This window comes from Leopardus geoffroyi, chromosome B4 (assembly GCF_018350155.1).
Source record: "Leopardus geoffroyi isolate Oge1 chromosome B4, O.geoffroyi_Oge1_pat1.0, whole genome shotgun sequence".
In the NCBI taxonomy this organism is placed as follows: Eukaryota; Metazoa; Chordata; class Mammalia; order Carnivora; family Felidae; genus Leopardus; species Leopardus geoffroyi.
The window spans coordinates 38,735,654-38,755,232 of record NC_059341.1 but is presented as its reverse complement, the minus strand read 5'-3'; the positions used below and the strand labels follow the sequence as shown (position 1 = coordinate 38,755,232).

The 19,579-nt window shown below is 38.8% G+C and overlaps 1 protein-coding gene across 4 annotated transcripts in view; it reads left to right on the top strand.

The window, feature by feature from the left end:
* The window catches only part of PARP11 (poly(ADP-ribose) polymerase family member 11), a 66,060-nt gene that overhangs the window by 21,972 nt on the left and 24,509 nt on the right, over positions 1–19,579 (top strand). The window contains exon 2 of one of the 4 annotated variants that reach the window (XM_045467185.1): positions 7,795–7,894. The exons of the other annotated variants lie outside the window; for them this stretch is intronic. Within the exon in view, the coding sequence (XP_045323141.1) occupies positions 7,871–7,894 (24 nt within the window). The 5' untranslated portion in view covers positions 7,795–7,870. The remainder of the gene's footprint in view (positions 1–7,794; positions 7,895–19,579) is intronic. 4 annotated transcript variants of the gene reach the window in all.

The following is a 19,579-nucleotide window of genomic DNA, read 5'->3' as shown; positions in this document are numbered from 1 at the left end:
CCGAATATTCCATTAATCTCTTGTTAGAGTTGAAATCGCCTAGTAACATGGCAGACGTACACTATATACACCGTACGAGCTGACCGTGGAAATGGCAGAATCACATTTTGCCAAATTGTTGAACTGTGTAAACTACCTCCTATGCTGAGATAACTGCCCAAATTTACTTACAACCCCGTCTACATACTTGCAACAAGTCTTTTGCTGTAATCAACACTTATTTTTTCCCATTTCTGGAATATATTGCCAGATGAGTTGGAGAGTTTATCAGTTAATTCTGTTATGTTTTTTAAGTTTTTGGCCAGTAGCAACTAGTCTTTTGGTCTGCACTTGTTGGTTGTACATCCCAGCCCATCATGTCATCATCTAAGATTTTTGTTGTTGTTCGTACATATAATTGTGCAGTGTCAGGCCTCATCAGAGAAAAGTGATTGCTGGCATTTGATTTTAGCAAAAGTAATTTAGGATTATGAGAATGTGCTCTCTGCTTTTATATTCATTTTCACTGTCATCAACCGTCTTCATTTTATATCATTATATGTATATGTGTGCATGTATATGTGTACATTTGGTGTGTGTGTATTCAATTTTTATTAACAGTCCCTTTTGTCTTGGTTTCTCTGTACAAACTTTCTAGTCACCGCAGTATATCTTGCTCAAATTCTTCACTATATGGTAAGCTGTAGATGGGCAGGGATTTTTGTCTGTTTTGTGAGGATTTTTGTATCCTCAGACTAGAGAACAGAGTCTGGCACTTAGCAGGCACTCAGTAAATAATTGTTGAATTAATAAAGGTGATTGGATTAGGACTAGAGAGAGTCCTTGGCTCCTACTGTTCACTCTGCCTCCTCCATCACATATATAGTAGCACCTGCTGTTGGCTTATTTGTAAGTTTGTAAGGATTATAAAGATATTAGTGAATGTCTCATGTATTTAGTTTGCTATATCATTATCTCATTTCTTTGTTTCTTCTGACATCACCCTAATGATTTTGTTTGATTTCAGTAGAGCAGACTGACTTTTTTGTTAGTAGTGGTGAACCTTCCACATACAATCCCACATTCTTCTTTGACTTTTATCATGCTGCCTTAGTATGTCTTAATGCTACTGTGTTTTTTTACTAGTACTGGTTTTCTTCCGATGAGCATATGAATCCCATCAATAAGGACAGTTTAGTTTTTTTAATTTTTAATTTTTTTAATGTTTATTTATTTTTGAGAGACAGAGTGTGAGTGGGGGAGGGGCAGAGAGAGAAAGAAAGACACAGAATCTGAAGAGGCTCTAGGCTCTGAGCTGTCAGCACAGAGCCTGACGCGGGGCTCGAACTCACAAGCCCTGAGATCATGACCTGATCCGAAGTGGGACGCTTAACCGACTGAGCCACCCAGGCACCCTGAGGACAGTTTAGTTTTTGAAAATACAATCAACATCTGTATTTGTGTTTCTCGTGTAATTTATTATCTTATATCAATACAAGAGGCATCTGGACAGTTTTTCCAGCTGTGGTCATGGAATGAAAATTAATTTTAATGTTACCCTAAGCCAAACACGTTGGGAATTAAAAAAAAAAAAAAAAAAAAAACCCACAATGTATCCTAAAGATAAATGCAGAAGACTTTTGCATTACACAGTTGAATTTACTATAAACTGAAATTCCTATTTACCATTTCTTGCCATTGAATGAGATAATAAATTCTGCTTTGTGAAGAAGGGCCACTGTGAACTGCTTTAATTGAAGTCTTCTGCCTCCTTTCTCCCTGTATATGTTTGGTAGCATATATGGCCTTAATAGACCACCTATGAGCTACAGATATGCCTCCTACTGCAAATACACCTTCAGCATGATACTGTATTCTACTCACAAGTGGCTTTGGGATAATGTTACACTGATGCTGGCCATGGTAATACTCCAAAGCAGCTGCCCCTTCCAAGCAAAAAGTCTCCGTGACATAGTTTGAGTGTGGAAAATCACCACTGAGCTTGCAACATTTCCTCAGGGGGGAAAACTACAAGATAACCAAGGAGTTATAAATAAACTTTGTCTCAGTACAAAATTTTATTTTATTTTTCAAGACAGTCATGAGGTCAGTGCTATCTACTCAAGCTTTTCACTGACCAGGCACCTTGAGGTAAGCATAATGTCCCTGCCAAGGCAGATCTGGTTGACAGAAGCAGCAGGCACACTCAGTTCTGATATGAGCTCTTGGCAGTTCTTCATCCACCTGGGGGAGGTAGCCCTTGACTGATATCCCCCAGTTTAAGAAAGGGGCAAAGTCGCAGAGAGGAATTGCCTTTCTCTGCCCCTTTGTCATTGTCTTCTTCCTCTTTTGCAGGGTTGGAATAAGTAACCACTGTTACATATGAAGGAGTTTCAGTTTCCCTCCATCACACGGAGAAAGGAAACTGAAAAATGACAAACATCTGTGAGGTTACAACCCCACTTATTACAGTATTAAGACCTTACTTTCAATGATAAACTCTTCCATAATTCCTTTCCACATATTACTCATACTGTTAGGATCTGATGAGTTAGCTAAGGGAGGAGAAAATGATTTTCTCAAGATCACACAGGTGAGTGAGCAACAGAATTATATTAGTGCCCACGTCCTGTCTTATGAGGTGGTAGCAGTGGTAACATTTGTGTGTTGGTGCAGTGCTTTACCTGCTGAACCGTCTTTTTCTCTGTTATTTTATGTTCACAGCTGCCACCAGACTCACTTGGCACTGTGATTTTTATCTTTCCTTCTCCTGTCAAACTTCTTGAAAGAGTAGTCTTAGGCTTTTTGTCATTCTTATTCATACCTCTGCTCTGCCAGCCCCACCTCTGCCCCTAACACGTTACTGGCTAATGGTCACCAAGAATTTTCAAATCTACACATACAGAAGCGACCTTTATGCCTCCAGCCTCTTTCTGCAACATTAATGCACTAGGGGTGTTTCTCAGGAGTCTTTTTTATTCTCCTGGGACTGTATACTCGTTTGGATTTCTTTTCCTTTCTGTGATTTATTTCTGAATAATAATCTTAACTGCACTGCCTTCTACCCCTGAAATGTTTTATTGTTAACATTTGTTTTCTCTTAGCACATCTTTTTTTTTTTTTTCCTTGTGAGTTCTAAGGCTTCAGATATTACTGTAGTGAATATGCCTGCCAAATGTACATTTTCAGTCCTGAGCCTGTTCCTGAGCCAGGTCATGGACACCTCTACTGGTTGTCTCTCTGATAGTTCCAACTATCAACTATAGGTCAGAACCAGACTACCAGAGAAACCAATCATTGATTCATTATTTCACCCACTCAACAAATATTTACTAAGTATCTACTACATATAAAACGTTCTAGACACTAGGGAGGAGGATTACAGACATGGATCAAGTCAGAGTCTGCCCCTAGGGGTCTTGCAATATGGTTTGGGGGAGAGAAGGTGATACCAGAGCATACAGGGGACTAGGAGGGTTTAGTAGCGTAAGTTACATTTGAGCTAGGTGTCAAAGTTATAGAAGTGGTCTTATGGGAAGGTGAGGAGAGCAAAATGACCATAGACCACCAAGGTGAAAGAGAACAACAGGTACAGTTTGGATAATGGAGTGAAATGGGAAGAGTGCATACCTGATGAGTAGAGTCTCAGTATGGGCATTTTGAGAATGAGGATGAAGGGGTTGTGGGTGGTGGTGACTAACATCTGTGTATTATCTCTTCTGAGTCAGGCAGCGTCCCTCAGGCCTGGGGGACGATGGAGGTAAGATTTGTTCCTGGAAATGGAAGTTCTATAGCGAACATAGTGTCTATGAAGATGTGTTCCTAGATCAACAGACAGTCATGGGTTCATATACTGATAATCTGTATGTTGGCATTCTTTGTAATCGTCCTAGTAGTGGATTGAGTTAAGCTTAGAGAGTAGTGTGACGTGCCAGTGTTTGGTGGCTGAGGCGGTGGTAAACAAAGTATATGCACACTGAGTTTATCTAATACCCGTGCGAGGTAGGAATTAAATCATTATCCTCACTTTTTTAGTGATGATACGAAGTCTCAAAGTTTGGTGAACTTTCGGAATAAGGACGGAAACAGGTTTTAAATCTAGGACTTTCTGGCTCCAGAACACATACTCTTGCCAGTCGGACTTAACATATGGGATTTCAAGCGGGTAGAAAAGGACCTGTGTGAGGCGACTGGGTGGCTCAGTTAAGTATCTGACTTTGTCTCAGGTCATGATCTCACAGTTTGTGGGTTCAAGCCCTACATTGGGCTGTCTGCTGTCACCACAGAGCCTGCTTTGGATGCTCTGTTCCCCTCTTTGCCTCTCTCTGCTTGCTCTCTCTCTCTCTTGCAAAAATAAATAAATTTTAAAAAGAAAAAAAAGGAAGAGTGATGTCTGGGTGACTCATCGGTTAAGCAGCTGACTTCAGCTCAAGTCATGATCTCACAGTTCATGAGTTCGAGTCCCGCATTGGACTCTATGCTGACAGCTCACAGCCTGGAGCCTGCCTCAGATTCTGTGTCTCCCTCTCTCTCTGTACCTCCCCCGCTCATGTTCTGTCTCTCTTAAAAATAAATAAACAGTGCAAATTAAAAAAAAAAAGAAAGTAAGAAAAGAAAAGGACCTGTGAGGAAAGTCACAGGGAGTTGAGATGAGGAAAGGTTCCTGAGTTGCAGAAAATCATGAACTTTTTGTGACACAGACTCTCATGTGTTTAGAACTTGTTTCTAGTGGTGCAGCACCTGAGCACGAGTAGGGAAATGATACAGCCGCCTCAGGATTGGCACGGCACATGTAGCACATGGCCAAGGAAATGAGTCGAATGTTTTTTGGCGTCTCAGAGTTTGGTATACAGGCTACAGGCAGACATTTGCAACAGGTTTGAAGGATGGGGTGAGGGGAAATGCTGAGTATGACCCACCTGTTCTAAAATCCTCAAGCAGAATGTTGAGGTCTTTGGTTGATGCAACTCACCCCCTAAGAGTTAGGTCTGTTTTTGAAATAGTATCTGATAACACTCATCTATTTATTGAGCACTTAATATAAGTCAGTCAGTTCTATGCCTCTGCACTTACAGTGGTGAACAAAACAGACTAGGCCCCAGCCCTCATAGGCTTGCAGTGTAGTGCAGGGAGGCATTAGCCAATAATTAATCACACAAGTAACATTTAACTGCAACTGCAGTAAAAGCTTTGAGAGAAAAAGAACAGTGAGGGTGCCTGGGTGGCTCAGTCAGTTAAGCGTCCAGCTCTTGATATTGGTTCTGATTGTGATCTCATGGTTCCTGAGATCAAGCCTAGAGATGGGCTTTGTGCAGACAGTGCAGAATCTGCTTGGGATTCTGTGTCTCCCTCTCTCTCTTGTCCCTCCCCGACTCATTCTCTCTCTCTCTCTCTTAAAAATAAATAAACTTAACAACAACAACAACGACAATGTATCATAGAGGGAGCTAATATTAGATTGAGAGACCGGGTAAGTCCACTCTGTGAAAGTCACTTTTACAGCAATCTGAAGGATTGAGCAAGAGTCAGCCAGGTGAAGGTTGGATGGGAGGCCAGGAGGGCTATTTAGACAACAGAAATAGTGTGAGCAGAGACCCTGAGACAGAAAGGAACTTGGTGCCTCAGGCAGAGAGAAGCCATGTGTGGCAGGAACCCAGTGAACCAGGAGATGAGGCCAGTAGGTAGGCAGGAACTAGCCAGGCACGTTTAGAATTTTGAATTTTGTCCTTAGAGGAGTGCGAAGCCATTGAAGGATTTTATATAGGAAGTGGCATTATCATATTTGTGTTTTAAAAAAGACCATTCTGACTGCTGTGGGGAACATGAGTTATGTATTAGGGAGGGTGTTAGGCAGAATAATGACCTCCCAAACATACCTACATCCTAATTCCCAGAAGTTGTGAGTATGTTAGATTGCATAGCAAAGGGGAATTAAGATTGCTAATCAGCTGACCTTATGATTGGGAGATTGGTTATTTGGATTATCTAGGTGGACCCAGTGCAATCACAAGCATCCTTAAAAGCAGAAGAAGGAGACAAAAAAGCCAGAGAGAGATGTTACTATGGAAGAACAGTCAACATTGCTGGCTTTGGAGATGAAGTAAGGGAGACACAAGGCAAGGAATGTGGGTAGCTTTTAAAAGCAGGAAACGCCAAGGAAACAGATACTTTCCCTACAGCCTCCAGAAGGGAATCAGGCCCACGGTGATTTTAGCCTAGTGAGTTCCATGTCAGACTTCAACATAGGTGTGAGATAATAAATTTGTGTTGTTTTAAGCCACTGAGTTTATGGTAATTTGTTCCCTCAACCATCGAAAATTAATCCAGAGGGGCATCAGAAAGGCTGTTGGAAGACCACTTGGGGATCTATAGTGTAGTCCAGGGTGAAGTTGAAGGTGATCTGGACTAAATCGATGGTAGTGGACAGAGAGAGACAGAAGGGGATCAGTTCATGCTGTGCTTTGGATGAGGAGTGACAGATTTCTGGCATGGGCAGCTGGGAGGAACGAGATACTTTTCACTGAGATGGGGAGACTGGGAAAGTGGAAGTTATGGTGGAGATCAAGAGTTTGGTTTTGGGCCTGTTCTAGGTTTAATGTGCCTGTGAAGCACTCAAGCAGGAAAGTCAAAGAGGCTATTGGCTATTGGGTAGTTGGGTCCGGAACTCAGAGGAGAAGACTGAGCTAGAAATGGCATTTTGGACTTAATCTATGTGGATGGCTTTTAAAGTCATGAGAGGAAGTGAGGCTCCTAGGACAATATTTCTCAAACTTTGAACACCCATGCAGATCACCAATTTTAAACAAAGTAGTATTTTAAAAATTGTTTTCAGTATTGAAAAGGATGATATTTTTGCAGCCTCTTACAAAGTATATATCTGTCTTGTTGACGGATAGCTTGAGATGTAGGTTAGATCCAGACACTCTGAATTGTCCCCCCTGTATTTCTACTAAATTAGGAGACTCCATGCTATAGTTATAGATTGTCAAGATTTGCAACTGGTATTTGCTGGCTCTGTCAGATGTTTTGGGATGCCAAGACCAAACACAGACTGAGAAAGTATGAGATTTTTCCCTGAAGACTATTCCTAATGCTCCATCAGTTGCCAAATTGACACACTTAAAAGATTAAGTAACTGTAGGGGTGAATGTTTCAACCAGCCTAAATGTTTGGAAGATAGGAGCAAATGGATTCTTAGTCATTCTTTGAGTACTTCAGTCTCTGGAAAGTATCTATTGGTGTTTTGTTGTAACATTTGGATGTGTTCCTTATATATCCACAAGCATAAAATCATTCTCACTTTGCTGAGTGAAGAAAGCCATCCAATTCTGGGAAGGAGTCACACCTTAGCAATTCAACCATTTGCAGCATAGTTTCGTGACCAGCAAATCTGGTATCTTATTCTCCTTATTAAAAACTGAGATATTTTGGCCTTGAAGTAATGGTTCAGGTTAGTTAAGCTGCTGGGTGTATTTTAGCTAAGCAGCCCTCTGGAAATCAGGAATGGCTATTAGTATTATCAGCATCACAAAGAAATATTTTTATCTTGTCTTTCCCTGTGGAAACTCTTGTCAGCGCTTTTTTCCTTGACACCCGTTACACTCGAGTAGGAAGGGTAATTTTGCAAACACTGCCATTTCTTTCCACACAGCCAAGAGCACATACTGAGTTGTCAAGATTTGCTGACACTCAATTTTCATTATTTCCTTCAACACTCAGTTACAATCAGGAGGCATATTGTTGACTTCTAATTGTTCCATGTGTCTAAAACGCCTTTTAGTAATGCAGCAACACCTTTTCTTGTTGTTTGTATAGCTCATGCTCTGTCGGTTTTGAGCGGGGTGCACCTTTTCCAGCCCACGTCACGGCTCACAAAAGCATCATCGTCTAAATGAAAACTGTCTTCCCTTGTGCCGTGAGTTTTCACTGATAAGCAGAACAAAAAGTTATTGAGTACTTCTACCTCATTACAGAGTACATATACTACACGGACCAATTTGTGTTCTTCCACAAGTAGTTTGTTCAGTTTTAAAACAAAATATATGCTGAAATACTCATGTGATAATAATTGCTCTCTCATATCATGTGCCATTGATATTATGTGATTTCCAGCAGAGTCCTATAATAAAGAAATTTTGTCAATAGCTGTTTTTTTTTTTTTTTTTTTTTTTCTTCCCCACAATTAAATTGGGCATTAAATTTAGGCTAACAGCTTCTTAGGAATATTAAGACCTTACTGTTTTAGCTGAGGAATGCCTCTAGTTTTGGTCTCTTGTCTACCCTGTCAACAAAGTAAATTGATTTGAGGCTTTGTTTGAAGATGAGGTGAAAGTTCACTTGGTTCTACACCACCATATTTGCTGAACACTAGCTGATACGCACTGATCAGCAGAGACTGAACATACTGACATAGCAAGTTGGTAACTTTAAAGAAATCCATGAAAATCACTATTACTCATATATTTCAACTTTACAAAATGTATATGAGCAAATTTCTTTAATTTTTTCCTCTGAAAATGCCTGTGAACTACTTCATGATTCTTGAGGACTGACCATGTTTTGAAGTTGCTGAGAAAGACAAGAAAAGGGGCTAGGACTGAGTGAGCCCACAGAACCTAAAAGTTGCAGGCGATAGATTTTGTGGTGAAAAATGTAAGACAATCTAGAAAGTATGATTTCATGGAAATCAAGAAAAGAGTAATTCAGGACAGAGGGTAAGCTGTGGAATGTTACAGAGAGGTCAAGTAAGATGAGGACTGATAGGGTTTAGCATAGGGTTTAGCATAGAGCTAGCATAGAGCATAGGGTTTAGCAACGTGAAGCTAGGATTGGAAATCCTAGCAAGTCCAGTACGTTTGTTTGCTTGTTTGTGATGGTGGCAGGAGGTATTGGGCCAGAAGCTAGAGAAACTAAATTAGAGTGGATTTTACAGTGAATGGAAAGGGAGGAAATGAAAAGGTGTGTATAGCAAAGAGTTCTAGTTAATCCACCAGTGGAGATAAAATGGAATCCTAAAAGTGTACTGAATCCAAAAGAAGATAGAAAAAGATGAAAAGGGAACAAAAAACAAAAGGAACAAGTAAAAAGCAAATGGCGAGATGATAAACTTAAACCTAATATCAATAATCATACCATAGTAAATGCTGTAAACACTTCAATTAGAGGACAGATTGTCAGATCAGAGTAAAAAGTAAGACCCAACTCTAAGCTGTCTACAAGAAACACACTTTGAATATAAAGATGCAAGTAGGATAAAACTGAATGGAGAGAGATCTGTGGTGCTGACAGCAGTCAAGAGAAAGCTTGAGTAGTATATTAAAGTGGGTTTCAAAGACGATGATATTAAAGAACGTCATTTCCTATGATACAGAGGTCAGTTAATCAGTAACAACCCTAAACATTTATATACCTGATAATAGAGCTCCAAAATACATGAAGCAAAACTAATAGAACTGTAGGGAGAAATAGACAAATCCCATTATTGTCGGAGACTTTACTACTCCTCTCTCAATAATTGCCAGAATAAGTAGATAAAAATGAGCAAAGGTATAGAAGACTTGAACAATACCGTCAGTCAACCAACTTGACCTAATTCACATTTATAGACCATTACACTCAACAATAGCTGAATACACTTTTTTTTTTCAACTATACAGGGAACATTTCACAAGATAGACCACATTCTGGGCTGTAAAATAAGTCTCAGTACATTTAAAAGAATTCAAGTCATATAAAGTATGCTATCTGATCAAAATGGAATTAAATTAGAATTCAGTAAAAGAAAGATCTGTAAAACCCACAAGCGTCTGGTAAGTAAATAACACTTTAACCCATCGGTCAAAGAGGTAGAAAGTATGAAGGTAACAGATCAAACTTGTGATAAGCTGCTACAACAGTACTGAAAGGGAAATTTATAGCTAAATTGATGCCTATATTGGAAAAGAAATGTCACAAATCCATGACCATAGCTTCCTCCTTAAGAAACTAGAAAAAGAAGAGCAAATTAAACTCAAGCTGGAACAAGGAAATAAAATTTAGAGTGGAAATCACTGAAATGAAAACAGAAAAATCAATGAATGCAGAAGCTGGTTTTTTTGTTGTTGTTGTTTTTGTTTTTTGTTTTTTTGTTTTTTGTTTTTTTTTTTTTTTGAGGAGCATCAATAAAATTGATAAACTTCTAGCCAGACAGATCAGGAGAAAAAGAATACAAATTATCAATATTAAGAGAGGTGACATCACTACATATTCTACAAGCATTAAAGGGTAGTGAGGGAATGTTATGAACAATTTAATGTTAAAGACACAAACTACCCAGAGCTCACTGAAGAAGAAATAACATGAATAACCTAAAATCTATTCAAGAGTTCAAATTTATGGAAAAGGCCTACCCACAAAGAAAACTCCAAGCCCAGATGGTTTTTCTGGTAAATTCTAACAAATATTTAAGGAAGAAACAATACTAATTCTGCACAAGCTTTCAGAAAATTGAAGAGAAGGTTATACTTCACAACTCATTCTATGAAGCTGGCATTACCCTGATACCAAAACCAAAGACATTATAAGCAGCTAATGAACACGGATACAAAAATTTTAAGAAAAATTTTACAAATTGAGTCTAACATATAAGAAGGTTGATGCATAATTACAAAATGGTGTTTATCCTCAAAATGGAAGGTTGGTTTAATATTTGAACAGCAATCAATGTAACTCACCATATAAACAAACTAAAATAAAAAAACCATATGATCATTTCAATGTATTCAGAAAAAGCATTTGGCAAAATCCAGTATCCCTGATAAAAACTCTAACCCGGGAGTAGAAGAGAACTTGCTCAACCTGATAACGGATGGGCAGAAAAGGGCTAACTCAACAGGCCTGGGGTGCTCAAACTGTGTACATTCTCAAAGGCCTGGGATCTTAAAATAGTTTGTCTGATGAGTATATTTGCATGCCTGAGATCTTGAGCCATGCTATCCCAATTTATCTAGATAGTTTATACTGGCAGTGTGATTTATGGTGAACATTTGCTTTCTCTCTGGAGGTCTGAAATGTCCGTAGCTGAGGTCAGTCACATAGGGTGCTAAATGCTTACGTGACTAACTCCTAGTAAAAACCCTGGACATGTAGGCTCAGGTGAACATCCCTGGTTGGCAACCCTTTGTACTTGTTTTCACATATGGTTGCTGGGAGAATTAAGTGTGTCCTATGTGACTCCATTGGGAGGGGACACTTGGAAGCTTATACATTTTCCTCTGGACTTCATGCACTCTTCCCTTTTGCTTACTTGACTCTGTATACTTTTACTGTAATAAACTGTAACCATGAATAGAACAACTTCTGAGTCCTGTGAGTCCTTCTCCTATGAGCCTGAGGGTGATTGTGGGAACCCCTGACATAAGGGGCATCTACAAAAACCTGTGTCTAATATCAAACTTAAGAGTGAAAGACTGAATACTTTCTCACTTAGATCAGGAACAAATGATGCCCATTCTTTATTCATCATTGAATATGCACTGGAGGTTATAATCACTGCAATAAGGCAAGAAAAAGAAGGCATGAGAAATAGCAGTCATCTATATGCTAAAACAAAGTAAGGCAATCTGTATCTCTCTATCTCTCTATCTCTAGAAATGCCTGTATAGAAGATCTGATGGAATGTCCAAAAACCTAGAAGTAATAAGAAGGTTTAGTAAGGATGCTGAGTACAGGATCCATGTACAAAAAATAATGTACCTCTATATATAAGCAACATTCAACCAGTAATTGAAATTTTAAATGCAATTCCATTTACAATAACAAAAAATGTGGAATACTTAGGCATGAAGCTTGCATAAATGATGTGCAAACCCTATACACTGAGAACTATAAAACATTACTGAAACAAAGGTAAAGAAGACCTAAAACAAGTCAATAGATATGCCTCAGGGCGCCCAGGTGGCCCAGTCTGTTAAATATCAGACTCTTGATTTCAGCTCAGGTCAGGATCTTACAGTTTGTCAGATTGAGCCCCGCCTTGGGCTCTGTGCTGACAGTGCAGAGCCTGCAGAGTTCTCTTGCTCTCTCTCTGCCTCTCCCCTGTTCACGCTCTCTCTTTCAAAATAAATACATAAATGTTAAAAAAGAAAGAAAGAAAGAGATGTGCCTCATTCATGGGTTGAAATTCTCAACATTATTAAGATGGCAATTATCTCCAAATGGGTCACATACTACACAATCCCAATCAAAATTGAAAGGACCTAGTAGAGCTAAGCAATTCTGAAAAAGAACACATTTGGAACACTAACACTACCTGAGTTAAAGATTCATTGTGAAACTGCAGTCATCAAAACTGTAGTATTAGCAGTAAGATAGAGAAAATGATTATTAGAATAGATCAGAATCCAGAAATAGACCCACCAACATAGATACTGATTTACTGTTTTTTAATAAAAGGATTAAGTGGAAAAATGACAGTTGTTCGATGTTTGGTCAGAGGTTGTGTTTAAGCCTCTTGTGCCAGTGGAGGTTTCCACTCTGTGTTGATCCCTCCATATGCAGCTTAGGAAATGTTTTCAGGTCTGTCCCATGACCTGCTCTGATCATTCCTGGGTAGGTACAGCCTGGTGCTTGTACACAGCCTTCCTGACTCTCATGGTTAACTGTAATCCCAGGAGGGCTTTCCTTGGTTATCCCTGTTTCTCTATATTAAACTTCCGTATGCTCTACCATTTGGCTTGTATCGGAGCTTTGGGCCTCTTCATTGCTTTTCCTGGATATTTCCATTATTTTCAATAACGCTCTTTGGCATGAGGTTCTCTATTTTCTGTTCCAAATAAAGTCAGTCCCCTCAGAGACATGGAGCTCTTTGTCCCTACAGTGTGTCTTTCCCCCTCAGTAGAACCCTGTTGCCACTATACCTGTGGCTTGGGGTGGGAGTGGCTTTTCCCATAGTGATTGATACCTGGTCTTTGGGTGGAAGGGGTGTTGGTAGCCCCGGGTCTTCGTGACTTACTCCTTCTGACATGGAACTTCCACCTTATGAGTAAACTAGGGTGGTAGCAATCAGGGCTCAGTATCTCTAATCTACTGGGCCTGGAGTAGAGTTTCCACCACATGAGCTAGGACTGGGTGGAGGAACCAGGAGGTCTGTCCCATCTATGGCCTGCCCAGAACCTCTAGGCTGAAGGGGATGAGAAACACCAACAGCCTGCCCCTTCCAGGATGAAACTAGCCCAGGACTAGGATATGGAGGGAAAGGGAACCCCTGTCTTCTTCTCTGCACAGGCCTGAGGTAGAGCTTCTGTAACAGAGTGCTGGAGGAATGGGGTAATGGAACAGATCTTGGCTCAAATGCCACACTCTCACCTGTTCTGAGATTTAGTAGATTTTTTCTGAATAAATGTTTCTCCATTTGCTATATGCCCTTAGAGACTTTACATGTTTTTGTTTGTTTGTTTGCTTTGGTTTTTAAAATGATGCTCACCAACTAAAATGCAATTTTGCTGGGAAGGCCCACTGAACTCCTTACTGTGTCATTCCAAAAGCTCCACCTTGTTTTTAAGCTTTTAATAGCAGGCTTTGGATCTTTGGATCTTCTTCTTAGACAAGAAGATTTCTTGTCTTAAAGACAAGAAAGTTTTCATTAGCAAATATGATTTTTCTGAAGATACTGTGTTTATACTAATATTTTGTTAGCATTTTGTTCACTGTAATATTTTATTCACTGTAATAAACTTATCAGAAATCTTTTAACTGGTCTGGAAGATGCCATTATTTTTCTCCTATAGACTGGGATTTTGATGTTAAATTACTTTTCCACATAGCCTTTCTATTTGATGACCCAGATTGACTATTCCCAGGTTCCATATAGTCTCTTTGGATAGATAGCATTATAGACAGATTCGACCAGCATACCCACTGCACTTGAAAATTTATAAAATGCTTTTCCGGTTTATACTAGCTTCTTTTCTTCATAGCCTGGTGTGCCAGAAGCATCAATCCTGCCAATTAAAAACTGAACATTGGCATGGTAGCTGAACTAATTTGTTCAGCTAGCATTTATTAATTGCCTACTCCACGACAGACAGCTTGCTCACATTCCTCTTATTGCCTATAAATGTGTTCTAATCTAGGTCCATTATTACTATGGTTAATGTATTGTAAAGTTATTAATTTAAACTTGGCTTACTCTTTGAGCCTCATTATACAGAATAGCCCTTCCTTTGGAGGAGTAACTTATTGTAGAAAACTATAAGACTTAGTCTTATGAACTAACTCTTGGGAAAAAGCCATAATGTCTGAGAAGTAAAGCAACCAAATTAAGCTTTCACAATAGAGGACAGAAGGAGCAACTGTCCATATATGAAAATGAAGCCATCCGCGTTGGCAGTTTAGGGAAGAACTGATGCTCAGGAGGTCTTGGGTGTTTCTTTAATCTCCTTTGTACTGCTAATTCTATGATTCTGTTTTTTACTTTGTTTTTTGTTTTTGTTTTTGTTTTAGTTTCAAGGTTTTGTTTTGTTTTGTTTTTAGGTCTATTTTTTGAGAGAGACAGAGGCAGCGTGAGTGGGGGAGGGGCAGAGAGAGAGGGAGAGGCAGAGAATCCCAAGTAGGCTCCCTACTCCTAGGGCAGAGCCGGATGTAGGGCTCAAACTCATGAATCTGTGAGATCGTCACCTGAGCAGAAACCAAGAGTCAGGTGCTTAACCTAAGAATGAAACAGGCGTCCCTCAAGTTTTTATTTAAATTCCAGTTAGTTAACATATAGTGTAATATTAGTTTTAGGAGTAGAATTCAGTGATTAATCACTTACACCCAGGGCTTATCACAACAAATGCCCTCCTTAATACCCATCACCCATTTAACCCATCCACCGCTCACCTTCCCTCAGTTTGTTTCTCTGTTGTTAAGGGTCTGTTTTATGGTTTGCCTCTCTCTCTCTTTTTTCCCCCTATCATCATCTGTTTTGTTTCTTAAATTCCATATATAAGTGAAATCGTATGGTATTTGTCTTTCTCTGACTGATTTATTTTGCCTAGCATAATACACCCTGGCTCTATCCATGTTACTGTAAATTGCAAGATTTCATTTTTTTTTTAATTACTGAGTAATATTCCATTGTGTGTGTGTATCTATGTATGTTTGTTTGTTTATTTATATGCACATCACATCTTCTCATTCATCAGTCGATGGACATTTGGCTCTTTCCATTAATTTGGCGATTATTGAAAATGCTGCTGTAAACATTGGGGTGCGTGTGTCTGTCCCTTCAAATTAGTATCCTTTGGGCAAATACCTAGTAGTGCAATTGCTGGGTCATAGGATAGTTCTATTTTTAACTTTTCGAGGAACGTCCATACTGTTTTCCAGGGTGGCTACACTAGTTTGCATTCCCACCAACAGTGCAAGAGGGGTCCCCTTTCTCCACATCCTCACCAACATCTGTTGTTTCCAGTGTTGTTAAATTTAGCTATTCTGAGGAGTGTGAGGTGGTAGCTCACCGTAGTTTTGATTTGTATTTCCCTGATGATGAGTGATATTGAGTCTGATGATACTTTCATATGTCTGTTAGCCACTGGATGTCTTATTTGGAAAAATACCTGTTCATGTCTTCTGCCTATTTCTTAACTGGATTGTTTGTTTTCTGGGTGCTGAGTTTGATAAATTCTTTATAGATTTTGGAAACTAACCCTTTATCAGATATGTCATTTGCAAATATTCTGAAGGTTGCCTTTTAATTTTATTGATTGTTTCCTTCACTGTGCAGAAGCTTTTTATCTTGATGAAGTCCTGATAGTTCATGTTTGCTTTTGTTTCCCTTGCCTCAGGGGATGTGTCTAGTAAGAAGTTGCTAAAGCCAATGTCAAAGAGATTGCTTCCGGTGTTCTCCTCTAGGATTTTGATGGTTTCTTATCTCACATTTAGGTATTTCATCCATTTTGAATTTATTTTTGTGTATGGTGTAAGAAAGTGGTCCAGTGTAATTCTTCTGCATGTAGCTGTCCAGTTTTCCCACACCATTTGTCGAAAAGATTGTCTTTTTTCCATTGGATATTCTTTCCTGCTTTGTCGAAGATTAGTTGACCATATAGTTGGGGCCCATTTCTGGGTTTTCTATTCTGTTCCATTGTCCTATGTGTCTGTTTTTGTGCCAGTACCATACTGTTTTGCTCACTATAACTTTGTAAGATAATTTGAAGTCCAGAATTGTGATGCCCCCAGCTTTACTTTTCTTTTTCAAGATTGCTTTGACTATTTGGGGTCTTTTGTGATTCCATACAAATTTTAGGATTGTTTGTTTTAGCTCTGTGAAAAATGCTGGTGGTATTTTGATAGGTATTGCATTAAATGTGTAGATTGCTTTGGGTAGTATAGAAATTTTAACAATATTTGTTCTTCCAACCCATGAGAATGGAATGTTTTTCATTTCTTTGTGTCCTCTTCGGTATCTTTCATAAGCATTCTATAGTTTTCAGAGTACAGGTCTCTTTACCAATTTGGTTAGGTTTATTTCTAGGTATCTTATGGTTTTTGGTGCAATTGTAAATGGGATCGATTCCTTGATTTCTCTTTCTGTTGCTTAATTATTGGTGTATAGAGATGCAACCGATTTCTGTGCCTTGATGTTGTATCCTGAGACTTTACTGATACCATATACAACTTCATATATCAAGTTCTAACAATTTTTTGGAGTCTTTCAGGTTTTCTACATAGAGTATTATGTCATCTGTAAATAGTGAAAGTTCAACTTTTTCCTTGCTGATTTGGATACCTTTTGTTTCTTTTTATTGTCTGATTTCTGAGGCTAGGACTTCCAGTACTATGTTGAATAACAATGGTGAGAGCAGACACCCCTATCTTGTTTCTGACTGTAGAGAAAAAGCTCTCAGTTTTGCCCCAGTGAGGATGATATTATCTATGGGTCATTCATATATGGGCTTTATGATGTTGAGGTACGTTCCCTCTATCCCTACTTTGTTGAAGGTTTTTATCAAGGATGGATGCTGTACTTTGTCAAATGCTTTTTCTGCATCTATTGACAGGATCACACGGTTCTTAGCCTTTCTTTATTAATTTGGTGTGTCATGTTGATTGATTTGCAAATACTGAACCTCCTTGCAGCCCAGGGATAAATGTTACTTGATCCTGGTGAATGATTCTTTTAACGTACTGTTGGATTCGATTTGTTAGTATTTTGTTAAGAATTTTCACATGTATGTTCATCAGGGACATTGACCAGTAATTTTCTCTTCTAGTGGGATCTTTGTCTGGTTTTGGAATCAATGTAATGCTGGCCTCATAGAGTGAGTTTGGAAGTTTTTCTTTCATTTCTCTTTTTTGGAACAGTTTGAGAAGAATAGGTATTAACTAATCACTTAATGTTTGGTAGAATTCTCCTGGGAGGCCATCTGATCCTGGACTGTTGTTGGTTGGAAGATTTTTTATTACAGATTCAATTTCTTTACTGGTTATTAGTTGTTCAAATACTCTATTTCTTCATGTTTCAGTTTTGGTAGTTTATATGTTTCTAGGAATTTATCCATTTCTTCTACCCAGTTTGTTAGCATATAATTTTTCATAATATTCTCCTTTAATTGTTTGTATATCTGTGGTGTTAGTTGTGATCTCTCCTCTCTCATTTGTGATTATATTTATTTGGGTCCTTTCTCTTTTCTTTTTGATAAGTCTGCCTAGAAGTTTATCAATTTTATTACTTCTTTCAAAGAAACAGCTCCTGGTTTCATTGATCTGTTCTTCTTGAGTTTTTTTGTTTGTGTCTCTATCATTTATTCCTATTCTAATCTTTACTATGTCCCTTTTTCTGCTGGCTTTAGGCTACATTTGTTGTTCTTTTTCTAGCTCCTTTAGATGTAAGGTTGGGTTGTGTATTTGAGATTTTTCTTGTTTATTGAGTTAGACGTGTATTGCTATATACTTCCCTCTTAGGACCACTTTTGCTGCATCCCAAATGTTTTGGATGGTTATGTTTTCATTTTCATTTGTTTCCATGTATTTTTTAAATTTTGTACTTAATTTTCTGATTAACCCATTTGTTTGTTTTCGTAGGATGTTATTTAGCTTCCATGTATTTGTGGTCTTTCCAAATTTTTTCTTGTGGTTGACTTCAAGTTTCATAGCATTGTTGTTGGAAAATATGCATGGTATGATCTCGATCTTTTTGTACTTATTGAGGGCTGATTTGTGACCCAGTATGTGATCTATCCTGGAGAATGTCCCATGTGCACTCAAAAAGAATGTGTATTCTGCTGCTTTAGGATGAAATGTTCTGAATATATCTGTTAAGTCCATTTGGTCCAGTATGTCATTCAAAACTATTGTTTCCTTGTTGATTTTCTGCTTAGATTATGTGTCCATTGCTGTGAGTGGGGTGTCAGAGTCCCCTGCTATTACTGTATTATTATCAGAGTTCCTTTATGTTTGTTATTAATTATTTTATGTATTTGGGTGCTTTCAAGTGGGGGTATAAGTATTTACAATTGTTAGATCTTCTTGTTGGATAAACACCTTTATTATGATATACTGCCCTTCTTCATTTCTTGTTAAAGTCTTTGGTTTAAAATCTAGTTTGCCTGGATGCCTGGGTGGCTCAGTTGGTTAAGCATCCAACTCTTGGTTTTGGCTCAGGTCATGATGTTGCGGTTCGTGAGATTGAACCCTGCCTTGGGCTCTGCTCTGGTAGCACAGGGCCTGCTTGGGATTCTCTCTCTCCCTCTCTCTGTGCCCCTTCCCTGCTCACACTCATTCTCTTTCAAAATAAGTAAATAAACATTTAAAAAAATGTCGTTTGTCTGATGGAAGTATGGCTACTCTGGCTTTCTTTAATGTCCTTTAGCATGATAAATGATTCTCTATCCCTTCACTTTCAATTTGGAGGTGTCTTTAGGTCTAAAATGAGTCTCTTGTTGGCAGCATATAGATGGGTCTTGTTTTTGTTTTTGTTTTTGTTTTTAATGTTTATTTATTTTTGAGAGACACGGAGAGACAGAGCATGAATGAGAGAGGGGCAGAGAGAGAGGGAGACATAGAATCTGAAGCAGGCTCCAACTCTGAGCTGTCAGCACAGAGCCCCATGTGGGGCTCGAACTCATGAACCATGAGATCGTGGCCTGAGCTGAAGTGCTGAAGTTGGACGCTTAACTGACTGAGCCACCCAGGCACCCCCCCGATGGGTCTTGTTTTTTTGTTTTTTTTTTAATCCGTTCTGACACCCTGTGTCTTTTGCATTTAGTCTATTTACATTCAGAGTGGTTATTGATAGATATGAATAGTGCCATTGATTTACTTGTTAAGTCATTGTTTCTGGAGATTTTCTGTTTGTTTTTTTTTTCTAGACTTTTTTGCTTTTGGTGTTTCTTTCCCACTCAAAGAGTCCCCTTCAATATTTCTTGGAGGGCTAATTTAGTGGTCATGAACTCTTTAAGTTTTTGTTTGAGAAACTCTTTATCTCTCCTTCTCTTCTGAATGACAACCTTGCTGGATAGAATATTCTTGGCTGCATATTTTTCCCATTTAGCATGTTGAATATATCATGCCACTCCCTTCTGGACTGCCCAGTTTCTGTGGAGAGGTCTGCTGCTAACCTTGTTTGTCTTGTAAACTA